The sequence below is a fragment of the Primulina eburnea genome, chromosome 7 (assembly GCF_022965805.1).
Source record: "Primulina eburnea isolate SZY01 chromosome 7, ASM2296580v1, whole genome shotgun sequence".
NCBI lineage: Eukaryota > Viridiplantae > Streptophyta > Magnoliopsida > Lamiales > Gesneriaceae > Primulina > Primulina eburnea.
The window spans coordinates 9,074,126-9,093,073 of record NC_133107.1 but is presented as its reverse complement, the minus strand read 5'-3'; the positions used below and the strand labels follow the sequence as shown (position 1 = coordinate 9,093,073).

The window sequence follows — 18,948 nt, the reverse complement described above, 5'->3', positions numbered from 1 at the left end:
AAATTCATATCCGAAGGAGGTCAAAGCATGGTATGAATTCGGAGCTCTTGCCTCAGTTTATACCACATCACCCAGCTTCCCAGAAATTGCAGGATCACCCAAATGGATCTAGGAAGATGTTCATGAAACTTGGGCGAATAACGATTATTTGTCCATAAGAAATATTCTGGAGCAATACTTTTTCAGTACATCACCAGAACCAGCAGGGAAAGACTCACACGAAGATTTTCATTTTATCAAGTTAAGGAGGCCAGATTCAAATGCCCAGAAATTTATCAAGGATCCTCCGTCAGATGAAACACCCCTGTTGCTTCAATAACTGAAGACGACATTTTCACCAAAAGAGCATGGGGTGTATGGGTTTGTCTTACTGAGATCGACAAAGTCAAGTTTCCGTTTAAGTTTTATCAGAATTCGATAACCGGATCATTCCAGTTAAATACTATGACATGAAAAACCACAAGTTTTGCATAAGATCTATTCGAAAAGAAAAGAAATCTTCTGTGGAATAGCAAGCTGCCAGTGAGTAAAGAGGCTCGTCGGAAATTCTGTAACATGGCACATGTGGGAAGATGGTAAGAAAACATCTGCTCAGAATGCCATAACCAGAAAGGACCAGAGTTTGGTAAAGGATTCAAGCCGAGATCTGATCGGAAACACTTTACCGGCACCAATACAAGTGAGGAAGGACCACAAGCACGTTTTCCTTGGGGACACAGAAAGCCAAAGATTCCCCGACAAAGCTAAAGTGGACATGTGACCATCCCACTAACAAAAGTAAGGACCATCATGTGAGTGGAATACAAGGACCACTAATAATCGATGGTAAAAGACAAAAGAACATTGGATTCTCTCTCTTTAAAGAAAAAGGAAATCAAATAAACAGACAAGAAACTTTAACCCCATAAAATCATCTAAAAAGAGAAGTTAAAACGGGGTAAAAGAAACACACAAGAAAAATTTGAAACCTAAAAAAATGTATTACACATATCTGAAGGTTTCTAAAAGACGCATCAAGAGAATAAGAAAGCAGCTGGTAAATAATAAAGATCTCTACAAACTGTTAAAAGAAGAAGAGAACGAGATCTCAGCTTATATAATACAAACACATATCTATTGGTTATGCCAGGAGATCAAGTCAGAAAAAAGAGCTGTTTCTAGACTAATAATCTAGGAAGAAGACAAGCTGAGTGGAAGGACAATTCAATCACTCAATGAGATGGAGCCAACCACAGCTGGAAGGCATCATATTATAGCAAGAGTTTGAAGTCCGAAATACAAATCCGTCAGGGCTTCTATAAATGCAGAAAGAAGATGAAGACATCATTCAACCTCTTCATTTTTCTTCAAAATATTTGTAATATTTTCTCTTTCAAGTTTATGTGTGTTGTAAGTTCATCTACGATTAGTAGCTAAACAAGTTCCTCCACAGGAGGTTACTATGTAATAATAGTTTGTATGGTTGAATAAAAGAACCAAGGCTTTTACCCTCTCATGTATGGTTTCAAATTAAGCTTTTTACTATACATCCTGAGGTAGGAAACGAAACAGGGTTGTACCAAGTATTGTTGAAGAAATCTGAGTCAGGAACCATCTGTTGCGACTGCGTGGTTAGGCTGTGAGGAGCATTCTGTAAAATTCGGTGGATATAACCCGACGATACTTTAGTCAAAGAGGTAAACAGTTCAATTTATTATACGAAAACATGATGGACCTTTTAGAAAAAAAAATAAAAATAAAAAAATCGATCATTTGAGAATTGTATATGGGCTGGAAACCTTGCGTAGCTGCATGTCTTGGGGCTATATGCCTTCAAGAACAGGCTCGATAGGTATAACAATGCCACGTATCAAAATCATAGAATTAAGGATGTTTTTGAAAATTTTAGAAAAATGGGGAGTTTAAACAAAGAAATAGATGGATGGGGAGTGAGAAGAAAGTTGAGAATGAAAATTGAGAGTTATTGCAGGTTTGCCCTAAAAAAAACACTAAACACAAACTTGATAGAGTAGGTCTCTTGTGAGACAGTCTCACGAATCTTTATCTGTGAGACAGGTCAACCCTACCGATATTCATAATAAAAATTAATACTCTTAGTATAAAAAATAATACTTTTTCATGGATGACCAAAATAAGATATCTGTATCACAAAATACGACTTGTGAAACCGCCTTCACACAAATTTTTGCCAACTTGATAAATGTATCGGCCTATCATGCCATCATAACTAACTTAAAAGGTACGAATGATAGCCTTTAGGTTGAGTTTTTTTTTTTTTTTGAACATACCTTTAGGTTGAGTTGGTTAAATGTTGAAAAATTATACATTTATTTATACATTATAAATTGGATGACCGACTATATTTTTTTATTAACGTTTTTATTTTAATTTTTTTTTTGTAAAATAATCTTCAAACATCTACAAAAATAAAGATCAATTAACATTTAAAAATTATAAACATTTATGCCAAATACTTTTTTCAATCAATTTATAATTTTACAAAATAACTTCAATGCTAACTAAGTCGCGTACCCGTTATACCTAGACCATTGACATCCCTAACTATAATCAATTAGGGTCAAAAAAATAAGAATGAAAAAAGTTGGACAACAAAATAATTAGTGCTATCAATTCTAGTCTAACCCAAAGAAGTCAAGTCTAAATGTCCAAGGGCACAAATTCAGTTCAATGAAATTATGATCAGTCGTCAGAATAAAATGGAAAACTACTTCCTCCATCCTTTTAAATTACACAACACGGCAATATTATCATCATATCATTTTTTGCTTCTGTTTTCTGAGGGGTAAAGAAAGGAATATACAGCCCAAAAAATCCCCTGCCACCATTACTTCTCTGGAGTGGAGTACTCGAGTGAACTCCCGATAGAAGAATGATGAAGAAAATCACTCTCCAAAAAACAATTACTAGTCTCTTAAGGTGCGTCAAGAGTGACATAACTGCAAACGAGCGTTACAGACGGCTGAAAAGAGGTCACTCAGGTTCACAAAAAGTAATCTGGAGTTTTGCGAGCCATATCAGGTTCAATCTGCCGAGGAGCTGGGTCAAACTGGAGAAAATTCTTATCCATGTTCTCCCCAATTTCGAGTATGGCAGCCATATTTCCACAACGATAACAATAGTTTGGAGCGCTAAAGACTGTTACTACGTTCTTCTCCTACAAATACATGAAAGAGAAAAACTAGTGATGAGACTGTTGTTAGAAATGAAGGGTGATGTGCTTCTGTGATCCAGATTAGTAGCATACCTGGCACCAATTGAAGCCCTCCATGACAAGCTGGTGAGCTCTTGAAATTAGAGAGAGGCCATTGGTGTGGTTGAATTGAGCTGCAATATCCTGTCCAAAAGTGTATCCAGCGCCACGTGGTGAGATGCCCCAACCACAGCGATCATCCGGATCAGACCATAAGAGATCGCACATTGGTCCTTCATGTGGAACCTACAAGCCAATCAACAAGCACGTTGATCAAGAACATGTGGTAAATGAGACACAATACACAGGAGCATAAAGATGATACAGAGGCATTCTCTTAGCTAAGAACAAAAATAGCCATACAGCTAAGGAGAAGGCACCATGAGCTCACAAAATATCAACTCCAACCCAAATCACCCCATGGCCTCGTACAAGCAAGGACAAGATATACTAAAAACAGGAAATACAATACATGTATGATGTATCAGAGAAACATAAAAAGGCAAACAACAAGAAAAACACCCTGTACCTCCTGTATACGGTCCAAAGCTCGGATATTGTCTAGTGTATCAAGAGATGGCGAGAGACCTCCATGCAAACAAAATATCTACAAGGAAGCAATGCAGGACATCAGACATAAAGTTATTCCATTGACAAAATCAAAATATTGAGTATGGCAACTTATAATCCACACCTGACTCTCAATTAGTGCAGTCAAGGGTAGATAATCAAAAAGATCCGTGAAATACTTCCAGACGTTGGCATTGCCATACTTTCTCAAGCATTCATCATAGAAACCATATCTAGCAAGCAAAAGAGGTAAATAAGTAAACCTGGGAATGATCAAACTAAGAGGAATATAGTCTTCAAATTTGGAAATGCTCGAGAACATAGATAACTTTAATTTTCCATCTAAAAAAATTCCATGAGCAAATCTGATATCAAAGAAAAAGTTATTTTCATCTAAGATCTCTAAAATGATGCCCCGTTTTATCCATCAATTTGGGTTATAGTCCGAACTTTGCAGCTTTTCATTAGGTTTTTATGTGTTAATACCAACCGAAGCATTTAACATATTTTGCTAATGATACATATAATATTTGGCAGTGTCTTTTTAACATACAGAAAGGATGAACAATGTGCTTCATACATATTATATCCAGTACAATGTAGCAAACTGGTTCGCAGATGAGGATAATTTATGCCGCTTCAAAGGATATCAATCAGTAAGAGCATATGAAAGAAAGTAGAGGTCTTACACTTGAGTGATTTGCCGGCTTTCATGATTCCCTCTAAGAATAGTAATCCTATCTCTATAACGAACTTTTAAAGCAACTAAAAGTGTAACGGTCTCCACTGAGTAGTACCCACGGTCTGCGGTACACGAAATGCATTATCAGAGAACTGTAAGATGCCCTTTATAACAGGCCAGCTAATCAATAAAAATATATGTTATCTAAAGAAATCATAAATATTGCTCAGTGCGAAGGATCAATAAGATGCAAGAGATACCACAGGGACGCACAAGACAGAATCCATTATTAGACATTAGTGAAGCGTGATTCAATAATTGTCAGAAAATTCAAATGCCTAACAAAGGATATGTTGACGAGGATAGGTGTTAAAAGTTCAGTCTATATTAAAGAGCTGTAGTAAAGCAAGGTGAAGTTCAGTAAAATGTGCCAAGGAATCAGCTCTCATTCACACCTCATTGGTTTTTCTTCCAGAATATATATCCCCGGAATAAACTAGGCATCACAATTAATACCCATAATTCAGTTCACTTCCCACAATCAAATGCACAAATTATCCAATTCCTTCTTCTGGCTTAGACTAGAAACATCAAGAATGAAGTGAAAAAAACTACTCATCTCCCCAAAATACCTAAGATGGACAATAACAAACAAGAAGAAACCCATCTACTATTCATCCAAATTACAAATATTAGCTAAAACTTCCTCCAGACCCAGTTCATATGGATCAAACAAATAACACAAGCCAAAATAAGCTTCTCTTCCATAAAATAGCACAATCCATGTAAATCTCACCAACATAGTCTCCCATGAAGAGGTAATTGGTGTCGGGAGCGTTTCCACCTATTCGAAAAAGCTCGATCAGATCGTAAAACTGCCCGTGAATATCGCCGCACACTGTCACGGGGCATTTCACCGGCTGCACATTCCATTCCTCCACCAAAATTGCTCGAGCTTGCTCGCACAGAGTCCTCACATCCGCCTCTGATAGCGGCTTGCACTCCATCAACTGTTCTATTTGCCTATCCAAATCCCCATGACCCGGCATTTTTTCTGTATAATTATTATAAAAAAAACACAGACTTCGTTTCCGTTGCTCGAATTTCAAACCCTTAGATCTGAAAATTGAGCTTGAACTGAATTCAAATTTTTTTAAAAAATATAAACACAAAAAGAGACTCCAGATCACCGCAGATCTAGATTTGAGAGATTATGACAAAACTTCATCATCGGTCTCAGTAATCGAGATTCGTTTCTATCACAGGAGAATCAATCCTCCATAATCTATAGAATTGTTGATAAAACTCGGAGAAAATTTTCTACCGATATCACGTGTGGCAAAACTTGGCGGAGGGAATAAAAATGAGAGAAGAAATGGTAAATGCCAAATGAAACTCAAAACGAAATGCAAAGATGATAAAGTCGGAGTTCTCTAGCTATTTTATTTCACGCCCAGAGTGTGTTTTGTGCGGCATTTAATTGAGAAATTTGGGACATAATATTTTATAAAATTTTAATTTAAATTACTATATTTTTATGTTTTATATTTATTTCATGTATTTAGGCACCGTTTGGTAACATGTATAAGTGGTTGATTTGTGTTGAATTCGGATTTAGTACCATGATTGGTTCGAGTACACGGTCTTTATGCTTGTGTATGGGCCCGTTACAAAGTACTGTACGACAGCTATTACTAATACCATCTGCAGGCCAAGACATGTTATGCCATCTGTACAGTTCCATGTACTACACCAACACATTTTACCAAAATAGCCTCGAAGCCATACCATTTATTATAACATTGACCAACCAATCTCATTTTTCTTCTTCCCGAAGCCGTCAATGGGAGCGCTGCATCCATGAAATTCCTGTGAAGAAAAAAATTGGAAGCCATCTACTACCTTCTTACAAAGGGTTAGATATTTTCGTATCCATCAATTTCACATAAGATCTGGTTAATTTGTTTGCGTTTTCTCCGAGACGAAGGAGAAAGAACCTACCTTTTTCACTTCTCTGTTTGTTTGTTGGTTTCGGTACATTTTCTTAGTACTTAGTTCCTTTTTTCTTACTATTTTTCTTGTTTTACATCTTCAATACTTGTTGTGATATACCTTGTTATTTGTTGTTCTGTTTTTTTAGTAGAGCACGTTAAATGGCTAGAACTTGTGGCATAAATCTATCTGTCATGGCTGAAGTAAACCGAGACATCGCAACATTTCTAGCGGTACACCAACATTTGAGCAGGTCCTTCATCTTCTTATTGCTGTTAACACGTTTTTTTACGAAGTTCGTATCACGTTCGCCTCGTAGATACCGTAGAAGAGACCCTTCTTACAATATTACAGGAAGAATACCTGGTCAGATAAACCATCTACATAGGATTATTAAATTAGGAGATGTGCAGTGTGTTTCGAATTTGAGAATGGATCGTAATGCATTTGCACGTCTTTGTTATTTGGTAAAAAATGTGAGTGGCGTAGTGGATTCTAGATATGTTCGTATTGAGGAGAAGGTGGCAATGTTTTTATCTATTTTAGCACATCACAAGAAAGTTAGAGTAATTGGTCATGATTATGTACGAAGTGGTCAAACAGTGAGCTGTCATTTCCACGAAGTACTACGTGCGATTCTCAAACTACACCCCATACTACTTGTCAAACCAGTTCCAGTGGATGAGAATTGCTCCAACAATACGTGGAAATGGTTCAAGGTAATTGTATTTATTCATTATATAGACGTCATGCATTTAAATTCAACATCTGAAGCATAGCAACCACAAATGTTTTTGCGACTAATTTGAAGTGTACGAACGACATACACAATAGGGTTGTTTGGGTGCATTGGATGGAACGTATATAAGTGTCCAAGTATCAAATGTAGACAAAGCGAAATACAGGAATAGAAAAGGAACAACATCAATAAATGTTTTGGGGATATGCAATCGTGACATGCAGTTTATTTACGCACTAACCGGATGGGAAGGATCAGCGGCAGACGCTCGTGTTCTACGTGATGCAGTTAATCGCCAAGATGGGCTAAAGATTCCAAGAGGTTTGTACTTAACTGTCGTAAGTGCTCTTAAGGAGTGTAAAACACTTTTCGAATTTGTAATTTGTTCTCTCTAACTCTTAATACTTTTGTGAAATGACAGGTTGTTATTACTTGTGCGACAATGGCTATCCAAACGTTGAAGGATTCTTGACGCCGTATAGGAGAACTCGATACCATATGAATCAGTGGGTGGGCGGTTCTTTTGCACCCCAGAATTACAAAGAGTTTTTCAACTCTAAACATTGTCATGCTCGTAATGTTATTGAAAGAGCATTTGGGTTATTGAAAAGACGATGGGCTATTCTTTGCAGCCCATCGTTTTACCCCTTGAAAGTTCATAATCGTATAGTAATGGCTTGCATTCTGCTACATAATTTCATTCGATCCGAAATGGTAGATGACCCTGTAGATGTGTTTGATGACTCATCTGTTGAACTTACAGAAACCGGCGATTTGGACTTCATTGGCAATGTTGAATCTTCTCCTGCATGGGACACATGGAGGGAAAACTTAGCGCTGTCTATGTACCACAGTAACTGATAAAATATGTTGTCCATGTATTTTTTTTTGTATTACTGCTATTTTAGACAATATGTCCAAGGTTGATGATTTATGTTTTCTGTTGTGCTTGACTTTTTATGCCCTTATTTTTGTGATATGTAAAACTCGATGTTGTTTGTGTATTTTAAAAAATTCTATGTATGGAGGTTCCAATTTTCGAATAAAATAGTCTACATAAATAATTCTGCATTGTACAGGGGTTATTATATATTGTTCTAGTCATCATGGATATTAGCTCACCTATTGGCACTGCAAATAGCACCGCCAAGAAATCTGAGAGAATTCGGCGAGTGTGGACACAGAAGGAGGATGAATTCCTCATTCAGGCACTAAAAGAACTAGTCAACGCTGGATGGAAGAGTGAAAATGGGTTTCGCTGCGGATACTTGACTGTGTTAGAGAAATCTATTGCCCAGGCTTTTCCAAACACCGATTTAAGAGGGAACCCACATATTAACTCAAAGATACATGTGTGGAAAAGGACTCATGGTTCTTTGTTGACAATGCTTAGCAGGAGTGGTATTGGTTGGAATGAAACAGAGAAGAGGATTGAAGCCACAGACGAAACATGGGATTCATTTGTGAAGGTAATCCTTTGTTGTACATAATTTCGGGTTGCATTGTTTATTTACTAAATAAATACGTGCAGTGTGCATCTCCACTTTTTTTGTCAATCGTAAATGTAATTGTCGTGCACTATTTAATCTGTAATATACAAACAGGCTGATAGCAGTGTTCGTACGTGGCGTTACAAAACATGGCCTTATTTTCCCGATTGGTGCGAAATATTTGGAAATGACCGTGCAACGGGACAGCATGCTGAGAGCTTTGCAGAGGCCCTTCAAGGAGTTTTGAACATGACTGATGAGATTGATATTTTGCCACACGACAAAACTGGACCGAATACTCTCATCCAGGACACTGACGAAGCAGGTGAATCCATGTCGGTGTCAAATGCTCCTTCCGTGAACAAATTTGGTAGTAAATCAAAGAACACCAGGAAACGGAAGAAGCATTCAGACGGTGAGCAGCTATTCATTGATGCCCTTAACAATTTCACTGAGATGTCAAGATCTACAATGAACGAATTTGTGAAGCGAATTGGCGTCGAGTATGATACAGTTAACGCAACTAAAGATGTGTTTGATGTGCTAGAATCAATCCCCGGACTTAGTGAAGATGATATTGTTGTTGCTGCTGCATTGCTAGCAGAAAATCCAAAGCAACAGAATCTTTTGTTTAAAGCTCCTCAACAAGCAAGGCTAAAGTTGGTTCGGAGGCTACTTAAGGAAGACTGAACTTAGAAGAACGTATTTAGAAGCACATTTCATACATTCAACTCCACGCACGTTCTGAAATGGGAATGAATTGTTTTGTATTTTGTTCATCTACCTGCCATTATCTTTTTGGTTTGTTGAATGGTCTACGTAGTTGCTGTGGTACTCTGTTTTAGAAACCGTTGGCTTTTTGTGTACATGAAACGTTTGTGGAATTGTATGAGTTTGCATATATTTTTTCTTGTCGAAAACTGATGAAACTGCACGATTACTTAACTTTATTTTTCTGTTGTACACATTGAATAAATTAATTCTGTCCCAAAAGCAATAATTGGTTTACGAGGTTCTCCTCGTTTCTCCTGTCACCATTCTATTGGTGTTGCTCTCACGGTGTCTTCGTAGAGGGCCTTTGTTTTTCTTTGTTTTCAATAAATTTTCGTTGTTGTCACTTTCGGCATTATTATTAGCTGCTGAAGAAATTGAGTTTGTATATCTTTGACTGGACAATTGAAGGTTTTTTCGAAACCTTTCCGCATTTTCTGTTAAGTTTCACCAAGTTCGTCAATTAAATTTTCCTTGTTTTCAATCTCGGCATTTATATTGCTTTCGTACTCTGTTTCAGAAACCTTTCGGAATTTCATGTTAACCATGTTCTATCTGGTTTTAGTATTTGTTTGTCTTTGCAATTCAAATGTAAAGTCTTGGAACCAGTAACATTAACTTGGGTGAGTATGTACAATTGTTGGAACAAAAACAAAATCATTGATGCCTACACACACAAAAGCATAATGGACGATTGCACCCAAGACAAGTTGGTGATTAACCAACAACAAAAAGGGTTCCAAAACTAATTATCTTACCACGGATGAAAGATTTAGCCACTGCAGTTCAGATCACATTTAGATTCTTCATAGCATTTCATTTGTACTGATTCTGTCTTAACCACTGCAGCATGAACGTCCTCATTTGTACCATCGTCATCTGCATCATTCATCACGTCGACCCCTTGAAGATCAGTCACAATCTTAGGCTTCTTACCCTTGTGTTTTAGTGATGAGGAATCTTCCTTCCTGTTGGCAGAGAGTAAACCATTCCCAGCTGTAGGTGGAACAATTACATCCACTTTGGTTGTTGATGGAGGCATAGGGGTTGGGGAAGCCAATAAGACAGCTCCATCGGTTTTCAGCTCATTGTCAGCATCCGATGAAATTTTTATGATGTCGATTTCAGCTTCATCGTCACTTGATATAAGCTCAATAACAACTGGTACTAAAGCTTTGTAAGTGCTATTCACAGACTCCTCAGATGATACATCCAAATCTCTAGGCATTTTTCCTCTAACTTAATTTCTGGTGTTTAAAAAAGCTAACATGTCCGAGTAACAAATAAACAAGGAGTTAAATACAAGTAATACATGTATTTATGATGCCACACCTACTACCAATATTGAGATGTCCATCTGATCTCTTCCCAGTAGCAGGGTTTGACAACTACAATTTATTGTAATGTCCCATCTCCACTGGAGAAGAGATAAATATTTAATACGTTGCACCATGAAATGGAGAAGCATTAAATTTGAGTTCAAATTGATTCACGAAATCAGAAGAAGCCCTATTGATACAAAATACAAAATAAGGGACACTGATTCGATTGCATTATCCTTCAATAGAAAATGTCAAAACCCGAAACTAAGACTCATACCTAACACTGCATCATTCTACAGGAAAATGAATGATACAACATACATGTACATTTTTAAGAGATCATACACATATTTACAATTACATTACTTTGACAAAATAACACACATTAGTAAAAATAGGAGGAACACACTTACGAAACAACAAGTGCACCCGAAACAGCAACAAATTTCCTCTGATGAAATAGGCATGGGCCTCGGGACCATTTTCTCACTGTCTCCGGTTTCTTCTTTAAGTCACATGCCTGTGCAACAAATTCTTTTGTGGGGGCGATTGATTCTTTCTTTCTTGGGTAACAATCTTGAGTAAATGCGTGTTCCTGCGTTGAGGGACCTTTGTGATTGATACATGTTTGCTTCGTACCACTGCTAGATCCACTAGTATATTCCATTGACATGCTATTTTTGTTTGTGACATCATTTCCTTGATACTGGTCATACCAGATAAATTTTTTCCGATGGTTAAGCGATGCAGGGCATATGTAGTAAAATTCTCCTGGACGAGTGGATCTATCACCAGCCTTACGTAAGAGCATGAACCCATTGCCACACTGGCATTCAGGTGTAGGCTTTGTCTCCATAACAACTAAGCATTGAACATATTAACTCACAATACAGAATAAAAACATGTACTTAATTAAAGATATTTTCTTATAATCAGGGAATATGTAGTCAGCTACTGAAATGTACCTTTTTAGAAGCACAGCAATTAGGTTTTCATCTAAAAACAATACGAAGGCTACATACGGTAAGAGATTACAAATATGAGTAATCGTTTGCCGGCGCTACATCAGAGCGTACTGAAATTAAGCAACACTACAACAATAACATAAAATCATACTAAGATGGGAAACAGAAGGGCAGTCAATGTAAACCTGCATTTGGGTTTTATTTCAACGAAACTGAATAATAAAACCGACTGTTAAGTAGAAAGTATTCAACAACCTTTTTAGCCGACCAACTTCTTGTCTTCGTAGAGAAAAGCGTTGGGTTTTTGGGAGAGAAATAGGATTTCAGAAGTTGTGGAGAGAAACAGGTTACAGAAGTTTGGACGGTACAGGTGTGGAGAGGAAGAAACGTCCTAAGAAGGTAAGCAAAAGCATAAAATATAATAAATTTAAAAAATACAAGGGGCTTTTTGGGTATTACCCATTTTATGTACCATTCCATTACAAACCTCACAAGAAAACCAAAAATAATATATATTATCCATCATACAATAATTGTCCACAAGGTCAACATTGTTTATCATCCTTATTAAGTTTGTTTAATTATACCATCCAATTAACCAAACGGTGCCTTAAAGATTTGGAGTAGTCCTACCGGCTACCACGACAATTATTCCACTTTAATAATCTCATTTCAATATTTATATTTCTTGTTATCAATGTGAATTGAACTCCTAACATTAAAACTAATGTCAATTGTAATATTAAATGCTTGTTGTTTTGCTAAAAATTATAGTTAATGGTAACAGCCAAAATCTAATTTTTAAATCGAACGGCAAGCCAAACATCATCTTTTTCGATTTTTTTTCTAGCAGAGACAATTAAAACACTCCAAAAAAATAATAATATTATGTGTGCTTATATGATATAATAATTTTTATAATATTTGATTTTATATATATATATATATATATATATATATATATATTTGGAATAGTAAAATTGTGTGTTATCTTGAATGTAAAATAATATTAAGAAGTTACCAAGTGTATCCAAGTGTTGGCTAAGTAAGCATCATGTATTAAGAGAATTAGTCATACTACCTAAAGAAATTAAAGGAAATCAAAAAAAAAAGTAGATTGGAAATAGGCGGACATTGTTTTCTTCCGGAGTGGGGTGGCACTATAGAGTGAAAGATAGAAGAAAGAAAATCACCAAAAATCTTAAAAAAAAGAACAATTGTTTCTTTTTAACAACTCATGTTTTCATCAAGTTGAGGACTTCACGAGGATTCCTTACAATGGGACAGAGAGCTTCCGAAATATAATGAGATCTTCGTAAAATTGAGCATTTCAAAATCATATGAAGGAAAGCGATAAGCAGAGTAGTCCTTTTGTAAAGATAGTATATCACCACGTGAACATAGCATGTTGATGTGAATGTAATTCCTTCTTGAGGTATCAACCACTATGGACTATATTTGGAAGTGGGATGAGGGTGGACATAGACAGGAACAAACTTTTAATAAAAAAAAGATAGAGATCCTACGTAAAATAAACGTCTTTCGGCGAAAATCCAATGTTGAAAGAGACAAATTTTCTCGGCAAAAAATATGCGGAGTTGGAACTCCTAAGTATGATGAATGCGCTAACTATGAATATAAAGCCGGAAATTCTTTTTAAGTAAATACCTGAATGTATTACATATATCAAAATAAATCTATATAAAAAGGGTAAAAAAAAATATGAAGTAAAACGATACACAATATTTCAATGTGTATGTATAAGTTTTATGTTTGTCAAATGAGTCGTGTTGGAGAGATCAATTTTAAATAAACAATATCTGATATATTTAGTGGTTTCGGACGAAAATATACCAAAAACCAAAAGAGTTATAAATTATTTGATGAAAATCAAGTATCGACAATTTACAAAACTAAAACCAAGAACATATAAACTTCAAAAACTAAAACTATAATATTCTCTATATCAACATCATATTTTTGTATTAGTATATTCGATCAATATGTATTGATTAGTTAGTCAAATATTATTATTGCCTAAGCTTTAGCATATAACCATTCTAAAGTAAAATATTTATCGAAATGACGTATTTTTTAATGTCTCCTTGCTGATATGCCTTGTTTCCTTCTAAAGTCATCTTATTGAAGAATTATTGTGAAGTGTGTGTTCAGTATAAGGACATTTTGAGTTTGAAAAGTCAAAACGAACAATCCTATTGATTGATGTTCGGGAAAAGTCATGTCCAAAAACTAAGTATAACTTATTTATTGAATATAGTTTTGGGTAATTTCATTGTATATGTTTATTTTCTAGTAATTCTGGTTTTATATGTTATCCAAATTGGGTTTTGATACTGTATTTTTTAATTTTTATAATTTAAGTCATTTTTTTTTATTGAAAGTACTAATATGACATAATACACATAAAGGCCAAATCGAAAAAATAACCAAAATTATATTAAAAAAATAAACAAATACAATAACTTAAAGATTAAAATTTGACAACATGTCTATAATCAAAATAGTAAAGTGACAAACCTACTATTTTCAATATTTTTTTATTTTAAAAGGATAATAATAGAGAACTTCAACTAACTACTAAGTGGATCAAACATGTAAAGCTACGAAATTGTAGACGTAACTATAATTCATGCCATCAATGCAGGGTTTGTAGAGGTTGAACTGTTTGGGCTTGGGGGTCGGTCTTTATAAATTACGAGGTATTTATATTTTTCTTTGTGAGCGGGCCAAATTCCATGTGGATTATTCTCTTCTCAAACAAGTCACGAATAAACGATGTCTAATATCAATGTGTTTTGTAAGAGAGTATTGTACTGGGTTCTTTGAAATATCAATCGCATTCGAATTGTAACAATCGACAACGATATCTCATTATGAAAGTCGTAGTTCTCTACCATTTGGTTCATTCACATGAGTTGTGAACAATAACTCTCCTATGTCACATACTCTGATTCAATAGTTGAGAGAGACACATAGTTTTGTTTTATGTTGTACCATGACACCAAGTTATTTACTAAGTAAAAGCGTCCTCTGGTGGTGTTTTTCCTATCATCTAAATCTCCAGCCTAATCAGCATTACTAAACCTTACTAAGTCTGTGTTTGTTTTCTTAGTGTACCATAATCCTATATCTAAAGTTCCTGCTATGTACTTCAAGATTCGATTCATTGCCTTCAAGTGAGTGATCTTAGGATTTGCTCGATACCTTGTACATAAACATACACTTAATATTATGTCAGGATGACTGGCGGTTAAATAGAGAAGACTGCTAATGATGCTGATATACAAGGTGTTGTCAACACCTTCAGCGTCATCGTCCTTACCCAATTTTTCACTAGACCCCGAGGGAGTTTTCAAATTTGTTGCCAAATTTCTTTACTAGAACTTTTGCATACTTGTTTTGACATATAAAAATTTTATCATGCAATTGTTTGATTTTTAGTCCAAGAAAGAAACTTAATTCCCTAACCGTACTATTTCAAACGTGGAAGACATATATTCAACAAAGTTATCAACATGTTTCTGTGAAGAGGCATAAAAAATAATATCATCCACATAAATTAGACATATGAGTATATCATCCTTCAATCTCTTAATGAAAAAGGTTTTATCGACTCCACCTTGTTTGAAGCATGTCTTGAGTAGATATTCAGTCAACCTATCATACCACGCACGTGGAGCATATTTCAGTCCGTACAATGGCTTCTTTAGCTTGTAAACATAGTCTAAGTGATGTGGATCTTCAAATCATATTGGTTGTTTCAAATACACTTCCTCATTCAAAATGCCATTTTAAAATACACTTTTTGCATCTATTTGATAAAGGTTAATCCCCATATGACATGCAATAGCAAGTAGCAGCTGGAATGACTTAATGTGGGCTACAGAGGTGAATGTTCATCAAAATCAACCCCCTCAACCTGTATATACCCTTGAAAAACCAACCGAGCTTTTTTAATAACAATATTCCCTAACTCATCGATTTTGTTCTTAAAAGTTCATTTGATTCAATAACATTACCATGTTCAGGTCCTGGAATTAAATACCACATATTATTTCGGAAAAATTGTTTGAGTTCATTATGTATAGCATTAATCCATAATTCATCCTTTTAAGACTTTATTAATGTTTTTTGGTTCAATGTTGGAAACAAAGCATGAATGCATTACATGTAAGTACACGGAAGTCATGCATACTAACAAATCATCTTTCGGTAATCCACTTCTCTTTCATTGGACTCATAATATCTCCCAAGCTTTCCACTTCAATTGGACTCATAATATTCATATGTCACAGTTCAAGGTATCATGTTGTGCCAAAGTATCGCAACAATTGATGTGGCACCCAAGTTTTCTTGCTTTTTTGACATGCCTGACAAATACAATATTTTTGAGTTCTGATTAGGCATACCTTGCACATTGTATCTTCCCAAATTCTTCAATGTCTTGAATTTGGCATGTTCCAAATTTTTATGCCACAAATCTAGTTCGCTTACTTTCGTATGTCTGCAGTCGTGTTTGTCTTCTAGTTGATAGCAGTTGTCGACAGATCTTGTACTTTTCATAACACATGCATTAGCTTTATCAAATACTTCACAAGTATTTTGTCAAACTTAACTTACAAATCATCATCACATAATGACTAATGCTTATTAAGTTGGAGTTGAGTCCCTCAACATGAAGCACGTTGTGAATCTTTGGAAGTCCATCCACGTTCATTGTCCCTTTACCAACAATTTTTATCTTCCGCATCACCTCCATAAGTGACTCGGAAAATTTTTTATTCAACATAATCAGTGAGGTGTTCATTCAAAACTTTCATGTGATGTGAGAACCCACTATCGAAATACCAAAGACCTGCAATGTTAGTTTTTAAAGAGTTATAGATAAGAGTGCAATGAACTTCAGCCTTAGGTACACAAATCTTCTATACTGAAATTTTCTTGTTGGAGGTGTTGCTGGTGGTGTTGTATTACACTTCGTGCAACATCCAATTTGCCTTCCAGCTCATGTAATATTCTCTCGGCTTGAAGTAGTAAGGTTTGATGTGACAAGGTTTAAAACATTAGTAACATAAAAAGCGAAGTCTCCTTTGTTTTGGCTATTGCGCATAATATTGCCTCTCTGTTAGAGGGCTCTTGACCGTAAGGGCTGATGTTGGTGAGATAGATGAATCAATACTCTCTTTCATGAATACAATTGATTGTGTTGTGGGGACCCGGACGCTAATCATCTTCTTAATCATCTTTGGGGTTTAATTATCAGTTAAGATAAACAGGGTCTAAAAATTTTCTTTTAAAATGCGGAAGGTAATGGAATCAATCTATTATACAAACTAGTATAATAATACAAATCTTGTATAACATGCCTCTAATTTAAAATTAGGTTCAACTACTACATTCAAGTAATAAAACCTATCTACATCCAAGTCCGTGATCACCACTCTAATCTCGATCTCTCCTCATCTTCTGGACCCTGATCCTGCCCCACCTGTTGTCATGCACACATACAAAACAAGACAACAGCCGGATAACTCCGGTGAGATATAAATATCCCAGTATAAACAATGTATTAAATGTATTCATATAAAACATATATAAAAGCATAAACAACATCAAAACATGTATCTAATCTGACTACATGAATCAACGACTCGTGATCTAATCTTATCTTATCTCAAATCTAGGGATCCCAATCTAATTTAGACTTTGGTATGCTGTATCGAATGTGTCTGAGATAGACGTCGATCTACATCTGAAGCTCTTCGATACACCGTAAGTCTAGAGTCTTATCGGTTCTGAGAAAGACTCGTCGGTTCTGCCCTAGCTAGGCTGTCTGCCCTAGACTCGGACTCTGACTCTATTCTAAGTCAATTCATTAACATATCAATCTGATAATCTGCAAATATCTATGCAATAAAATAAAGTATGTGATTTAGGGAAACTCAAGTCAAACCTAACTCGAGTTGTGCAATCCCGAATCAACATTTATTTATACCTTTGTCGTCCCGGTCTGACGAAGACGATGACCTGTATTCAACTCTGTCCATATCAAATCTGAAATGACAATATCGAATACAACGTATCAGTAAATAACTCAATATACAATCTGTTCTGATCAATACTCAATCCAGTATACAATCTGATCATTGTCTGAACAAGATACAATCTGAGTCATATCAATAATATTACGATACAATCGAAATCATTATCAAATCTGATCAGATGTCAGTCTGCTGATGTTTTGACGGCATAACAATACTATCTGAATAACCCCGTCAGTCTGAACATCACAAATATAATACCAGAATTCATAATAAATATCAGTACAATTCATAATCTCAATATCTGTACACTCAAATTCAATATCAACACCATTCTGATATCAAATCTCCATCAATTTCACTCTGAAATTCATAACAATTGCATAATCCGTCTATTCTTAAATCTGACCTCAATTATACAATGTCTATTGTAGCAGAAACACCATATCTGGTTTCTATTCAATTCTGACAATATCATAAATTCAAATCACGTCTAAACGTAATAAAACTTACGTCCAGATGAAGTCTACGTTGCTAGGAACACGGTACCGAAGTCGGATTTAAAATCTAACGGACGGATTGAAATATAAAGGCGTAAGGATTCTAGGCTATTCTCGGAAGTCTCCTCCTTATTTCTGAAGGATATCACGTTTGTATGTATATATATATATCCACCTTGCATGTTAATGGAACGTGGCATATTTTCTTGCATTTTGGTCGGCGCTCGAGCGGTAATAAATTACCGCTCGGGCGCGACCCTTTCTGCCCAAGCCTATCGAAAAGTACCCTTGGCGCTCGGGCGGTCAAAAACTACCGCCCGGGCGCCAACTCTTCTGCCCGCAACGATTACTCGATAAACACCGGCGCTCGGGCGGTGTTTTTCTACCGCCCGGACGCCACATATTCTGCCAAAAATCTTGGCTCACAATGCGACGACGCCCGGCTTCTTCATTTGAGTTCTTATAACCTCAATCATGTCAATAATCAACGTCTGATTATAATGATTAAATTTCGGGCATTACAGATATAGAGTTGGATGATTCTTCAATTTCAAACACATCGTTGCTGAATCTCATACCACTTTTCTTTTCTTTTCCCATCATCAGTATGGAGTCAAGTTTGGTTGAGCTCAAGTTGAAATTAG

The 18,948-nt window shown here is 35.8% G+C and overlaps 4 protein-coding genes across 6 annotated transcripts; 2 read left to right on the top strand and 2 right to left on the bottom strand.

Moving 5' to 3' along the window:
• Positions 1 to 2,665: 2,665 nt before the first annotated feature.
• On the bottom strand, positions 2,666 to 5,881 carry LOC140837163 (serine/threonine-protein phosphatase PP2A-2 catalytic subunit-like). The gene is made up of 6 exons (XM_073203220.1): positions 5,260 to 5,881; positions 4,471 to 4,585; positions 3,906 to 4,014; positions 3,741 to 3,818; positions 3,266 to 3,457; positions 2,666 to 3,175 (listed from the first exon to the last, which is right to left on the bottom strand). The coding sequence occupies exons 1-6, from the start codon at positions 5,510 to 5,512 to the stop codon at positions 3,002 to 3,004; spliced, it is 921 nt and encodes a 306-aa protein (XP_073059321.1). The 5' UTR covers positions 5,513 to 5,881; the 3' UTR covers positions 2,666 to 3,001.
• A 416-nt stretch (positions 5,882 to 6,297) lies between these two features.
• Positions 6,298 to 9,395, top strand: LOC140836118 (uncharacterized). Its single transcript, XM_073201527.1, has 3 exons — positions 6,298 to 6,378; positions 8,274 to 8,663; positions 8,799 to 9,395. Exons 2-3 carry the CDS (start codon positions 8,301 to 8,303, stop codon positions 9,372 to 9,374), a joined length of 939 nt encoding a protein of 312 aa, XP_073057628.1. The 5' UTR covers positions 6,298 to 6,378; positions 8,274 to 8,300; the 3' UTR covers positions 9,375 to 9,395.
• LOC140836117 (uncharacterized) lies at positions 6,303 to 8,265 on the top strand. Its single transcript, XM_073201526.1, has 3 exons — positions 6,303 to 7,174; positions 7,290 to 7,515; positions 7,616 to 8,265. The coding sequence occupies exons 1-3, from the start codon at positions 6,617 to 6,619 to the stop codon at positions 8,053 to 8,055; spliced, it is 1,224 nt and encodes a 407-aa protein (XP_073057627.1). The 5' UTR covers positions 6,303 to 6,616; the 3' UTR covers positions 8,056 to 8,265.
• Positions 9,396 to 10,124: 729 nt separating the features above from the next.
• LOC140836115 (uncharacterized) lies at positions 10,125 to 12,130 on the bottom strand. 3 transcript variants are annotated; one of them, XM_073201524.1, is made up of 2 exons: positions 11,998 to 12,130; positions 10,125 to 11,868 (listed from the first exon to the last, which is right to left on the bottom strand). In XM_073201524.1, exon 2 carries the CDS (start codon positions 10,681 to 10,683, stop codon positions 10,228 to 10,230), a length of 456 nt encoding a protein of 151 aa, XP_073057625.1. In that variant the 5' UTR covers positions 10,684 to 11,868; positions 11,998 to 12,130; the 3' UTR covers positions 10,125 to 10,227. The 3 variants fall into 3 exon arrangements, with proteins under 3 accessions (XP_073057625.1, XP_073057624.1, XP_073057626.1); XM_073201523.1 differs by having other exon boundaries at positions 10,125 to 11,638; positions 11,743 to 12,124; XM_073201525.1 differs by having other exon boundaries at positions 10,125 to 11,638; positions 11,998 to 12,117.
• Positions 12,131 to 18,948: the final 6,818 nt, after the last annotated feature.